At 61.6% G+C, this 5,093-nt stretch overlaps 1 protein-coding gene across 2 annotated transcripts in view; it reads right to left on the bottom strand.

Annotated features, from left to right (window-relative positions):
* CAMTA1 (calmodulin binding transcription activator 1) overlaps positions 1-5,093 on the bottom strand; it is a 927,002-nt gene that overhangs the window by 84,680 nt on the left and 837,229 nt on the right. For both annotated transcript variants that reach the window (XM_007453302.1, XM_007453303.1), the window contains one exon: positions 1,531-1,657. In XM_007453302.1, the coding sequence (XP_007453364.1) occupies positions 1,531-1,657 (127 nt within the window). The remainder of the gene's footprint in view (positions 1-1,530; positions 1,658-5,093) is intronic.

The raw sequence follows: 5,093 nt of genomic DNA, 5'->3' as shown, positions 1-5,093 counted from the left end.
GGGGGGATGGTGGGGGAGAGCCAGGAGGGTGGTGGGGGGGGGGGGCAGGGCCAGCAGAGGAGGCCACCACAGGCACCAGCCCTGGCTCCCTGGGATGTTTGCGGTGCAGAGGCCGCTGCATTCAAGGGGAAGCTGAGTATGTGAGCCCAGCCCTGGAGCAGCGGCATTCTGCTCCGGTGGGCTGCGTGGGGAGATGGAGAGAGAGAGAGAGAGAGAGAGAAGAATGTTCCATGTCAGCTCGCGAGCCTCAGGCTAGGGGGATGGTGCTGCGTAAGGCAGACAGCTCCGGTGGCCGGGGGTTCAAGCTGGACCGCCCCAGGTGAACCAGTCCCCTGGCACCGGCCAGCTCTACTCCTGCCCTGGGGACCCCCTGGCCCCACTTCTCTTCCCCACCCCTGGTCCTCCCCGGGGAGCGTTCTCTCTCTTTCTCTGTCTCTCTCCTTTTTGTAGACTGCAAATAACACGGAGTGGGACCCTCCGCCCTCCCCGCCCGCCTCCTCGTCTGCCTTTCCGTCCATCATCTGGTCCAGCTGGACGGGTCGTCCCTGGAACTAATGATGCATGTGAGGGGCCAGTCAAGGGGGCCTCCCAGCACCAACCCCGGGGGACAGAGAACGTGAGCAGATTCCTTCATGAAGATCCACCCCTTTTTTGGGACATGCCAGGCACTTTTTGAGCCCTGGGGGACACGTGGTGACCAAGAAAGACACAGACCCTGTCCTCATGGAGCCAACAGGCCAGTGGGGAGGAGGTAACGGTCGGAGGTCAAGGGCAAGTTGACCAGACAGGGACACCAAGCTACGCCCCGCCCGAGTGATAGGGACAAGGTCAGAGCCACGGGGAAGGCCCCCGGGGCCTCCGGGGCCTGAGAGCCAAAGGAGATGATGTGTCTGTGCCTCCTTCTGGCCACGGGGTGGCTGGCGTCACCAGCCTCTCAAAGGAGTTTCTGTGGGTTATTCTCAGTTTGACGCCCCCTCCCTTGGGGTCTGCCGGGCCTTCTCCATCCCTCTCTGACCTGCTCTGTGCCGCAGGGGACTGGGCCCGTGGACCGCATGGCCTGGGCCCTCTCATCCTCATGACTTCTGCGTGGCTTCAGCTGTGCGAGGCATGGGCGGTGGGGAGAGAGGGCGGCCTCGCGGCCCCAACCCCAGACGCGGCTCCTTTTGGGGCCCTTCCGCCCGCCTGGCTCTCACCAGCTCCTGTAACCCTTCAGGTGGAGGGTGATTAGAGCTTCCTGCTGTGACCAGTCCTGGGTGTGTCACCCTGGCTCATTGGTTGTCTAAGCAGTCCTCCATCAGGTTCTCTTCAAAACCCAGCCAAGCTTACCTGTGTCCCCATCTATCATGCTAAGGGGGCCATGAGTCCAGAACAGATGCCATTATGATAGCTGATCCGGGACCCACTCCTTCACCGTAGAGGAAACTGAGGCCCAGAGTAATGACACAAGTCACTCCAGGTCACCCCCTCCAGGCCGACTCGGAGTCCAGCGCTCTGGGGCCCCGTGGCCTCTGCTGGGAGGCGGCATCTCACCTGGGCAGTAGCAGCGGAGCACCCCGGGCTGAATCAAGGACGCAGGCACTGAGATCTGGTCAAACAGGCAGCTGTAATTATTGCTGGCTTCTTGCCATGGGCCTGTGATGAGAACCTTCACTCCTCCCTGGAGGGAACAGAGACCAGTGGGGGGCGGAGGTCAGCCCCAGAGGGAGGGATGCGGGACACAGGCCCCCGTGGCTGCACCCCCAGTCCATGTGCTTGTGGAAAATGCAGACTGCCGATTCCCATAAGCCCTACTTTTGAGAACCACTGTTTCAGGACTGTGGCGGGAAGCAGGGCCCCAGCCCTCCCCCCAGGTGCTCTCAAGGGCCCCCAGATGCTCCTGGCCTTCCTCAGCTGGCACCCAGCATGGCGGCCACCAGTTTGGATCCCTGACCCCCTCCTGGAATTGGAACTTTCAGCTCCAGGCAGAAGGGAGCACAGAGTTTTTCAAGCCTTTCCCCCCAGGATGCACCTGAGAACTGGCCGGGGCGGCGGGGGGACCCTGAGACGAAGTGGAGGGGAGGGAAGGGCCTTTCGCTGTCATTTGCTTGTGGACAGATTGTGTGAACTCTGAGCTACGGAAATGGGCTTGAGCATCTTAGTGGCCTGCAGGGACTGGACGTTCTGGCGGGGAGATGAGGGGAGACCCGGGATGCCCACGCTGTGGTGGGGATAGCCGGGGGCGGGGTGGGGGGGAGGCAGCGAAGCGGGGCTGGATGAAGAAAGAAATGAGAAAGAAAGCAGAACAGAAAATTGGAAGGAAGGCTCAGAGTTGGAGGGGCTCAGAGGTTGCCATGGTGGCCAGACGGCCCCCTCACTGTGTACAGGCACAGTACACGCAGGCACTGATGCGCTTGCAGCCTGGCTGGGCTGCAGCTGCTCCCACAGGGTGAGAGCGGGGGAGTGGGGGGAAGGGGGATGCAGGAGTGGGGCTCAGATGACCTTGCTCAGCTCAAGGGGAGAGGGCCCTGCCCCCAAGGATCCCAGAGGCACCCAGGCGCAGGACAGCACCTGAAGGGTACAGGCGCTCCCTGACCTCTGGCTGGAACCAGCCAGGGCAGCCACAGAGCAAGGAGGGTGGCCTTATGTCTTGGTGCCCCGGACCGTCCTGTCTATTGTCCGAGCTTAGTGATTAATAGCAGCCTGCCCTGCCTGATGTGGGCAAGGAGGTGTAGGTGCCCTACTCAGAGCTCAGACAGCTGAGGGGAAGGCCAGGTAACTGAGTCAGGGAGGCCCGCCCTGGGGGTGCAGAGGGTGGGCTGGCTGTCCTCTGGCTCTCCTGGTCTTTCGCGGGCTCCAGCCTCCTCTCGCGGCAGGGGGGGGCCAAGCTCTGCCCAGGACAGGGTGGAGAGCACCACCTAGTGTCCAGGCAGGAGAAGGTCGAGCGGCGTGCCTCCTGGAGACTGGGCTTGGGGGGTGGTGGAGGGGGTGAGGAGTGTGGCCTGAGGCCCTCCTTCCCCCACTTCTCCAGGCCAGAGAGGCCAGACCCTAGTTCTCCCGCTGCTCCAAATGCCAGCGAGACGTTCTCTCCTGCTCAGTCACCCGTTCTTGGGTGACCTGTCCTTGGCACTGGCCCATCCGTGCTCTGGAGGGACCCCGGCCTCGACACAGGACTGGCTATTGAGGCTCTGCACGTTCCTGGAAGCAGACCTGGCCCAGGGCTGGCCTTGGGCATCAGCAGTAGGTGGGGGTGTTTCCAGGCATGAGGTGGAAGTGGGTCCCTCATAGCCCAGCACAGAAGGGAGCTTCCCCTACGGAAGGGGCTCTCCCAGACTGGAAGGCCTTCCACCTGTGCTCTTGGATGGGCCTTCCTTCCTCTGCCTGGAATGGCTGGAGAAGTCATCTTACTGCTAGACAATCAAAGTTTGGAGGGTAGTAGACAGAGCTCAGGACCAGGAGCCAAAGGCAGGAGGCCTGCCTCTGCCCCTCGTAGCTGTGTGTCCTCAGACAAGTGGCCCAACCTCTCTGGGTGGCATTTGAACTTTAGGGACCCTCTGGCCTTGACATTCTTTGGTTCTGATATATGGCTCTGCAGAGAGATTTGGAGTTCTGCCGGACTGGCGGAGCTGGAGCCAGCATCCTTGGGCCCACAGGCTGGGAGTGGGCTCCTGGCTGGGAGATGTACCGTATGGCACAGGTAGAACCTCACTTTGGGATGCCTGGGGGCACCAGAGGCCAGCTCAGGGCACTATCCACCCTGGATCCTGGGCAATGGAAGAGCAGTGTCTTCAAAAGGCCACAGACAGTTACTCTGTGAGAAATAAAGAAAGAAAGAAAGAAAGAAAAACCCCAGTAACCCCAATGAATAGCTGCTAGCATGAAGCCAGGGCTGCTGTGAAGAACAAAGGACTGCAGAAATTACTGGAGAACATCAGGACCTTCTCCATGGAAACTGCTGCGGGAGGGGCTCGGCATCCATCAGTTCGGGAGATGGTTTCCATGGCAACATCGGCCTGGCTGTGCTGAATCGCTGTGATGCGGGCACCTGACAGCTCTACTTGCAGCCTCCTGTGCCTGGTGCGGCAGGAGTGTCCATGGAGGGAGATGACGCAGAAGCGTTTGGGGGAGGAGAGGCAGCAACACGTGCTATCTGAGGCCTCTGTGCCCCGGGAGCCCTGAGTAAAGGACCTGGATTTCTGATGCCCCTAGGGCAGATCCTGCGGGCCCAGGGGCACCTCCAGCTTAGGGGTGTGTGTGTGTGTGTGTGTGTGTGTGTGTGTGTGTGTGTGTGCAGGTGAAGAGGCAGACAGAGCAGAGGGGAAGCGGGAGCAGCCTGTGGTGGGGGAGGGATGCTCAAGAAGAGAGAGCAAGATGGCCCTGGCCTTAGCATCCCTGCGAAGTGAGTGCCTGGGCACCCTCGAATTTTAGAGCTGGGTGAGGGTGCTGAGCGACTGGCTAGATCCGGGCTCCTGACACGGGTGGCAGGCAGGCTTCGGCCCAGCAGAGAAGGGGAGAGGGTGAAGGGTACCATGCCAGCCGGTGGGGGCGGTGCTATGAGGATAGAGGAAGGACGGGGCAGAAGATGCTACCTCCGGCAGGAGAACCCGGGAGGGTCGGCCCCTGCTGCTGGACTGGGTGGGGGAGGACGGCGGGGAGGGAGTGGCCGGCAGAGCCACTGGGGCCTCAACAGAGCCTTCTCCAAGCAGCCACGTTGGGCTCCAAAGGGCCCAGCTGGTGGCATTTGCGCATTTCCCAAATCGAATTGAATTTGAGCTGCTTTTGTTTCTGGGTAGCTGGAAGCATCCAGAGCTTCTGGAAAAGCGGGGCTGCCGCTCCCTCTGCGAGGTGCCCGGGCCATCTTTCCTTTCTCGTTCCCGTGCCGCCCTCGCGTGGTGAGCTGCTGAACTGACTTTCTCCGAGGTACAGTTTAGGGATCTGCAGGCTGGCGCTCGGATACAGGACAGAGAGCGCCAGGCCTGCCAAGAGCCCCTGACCAGTGCCCGCAGATCCCAGCGGCTGGAAGAAGGGCCTGGACCCGCCCAGGGATGTGCACTCAGCTCACAGGTTGAGTCCGGGGAAGAAAAGCTCCTCCTGCTGCAGGACACAGGCACCGGGGT

Source organism: Lipotes vexillifer, unplaced genomic scaffold, assembly GCF_000442215.2.
Source record: "Lipotes vexillifer unplaced genomic scaffold, Lipotes_vexillifer_v1.1 scaffold575, whole genome shotgun sequence".
NCBI lineage: Eukaryota > Metazoa > Chordata > Mammalia > Artiodactyla > Lipotidae > Lipotes > Lipotes vexillifer.
Note: the sequence above shows the minus strand (reverse complement) of the source record. Positions and strands in the feature narration are given on the sequence as shown.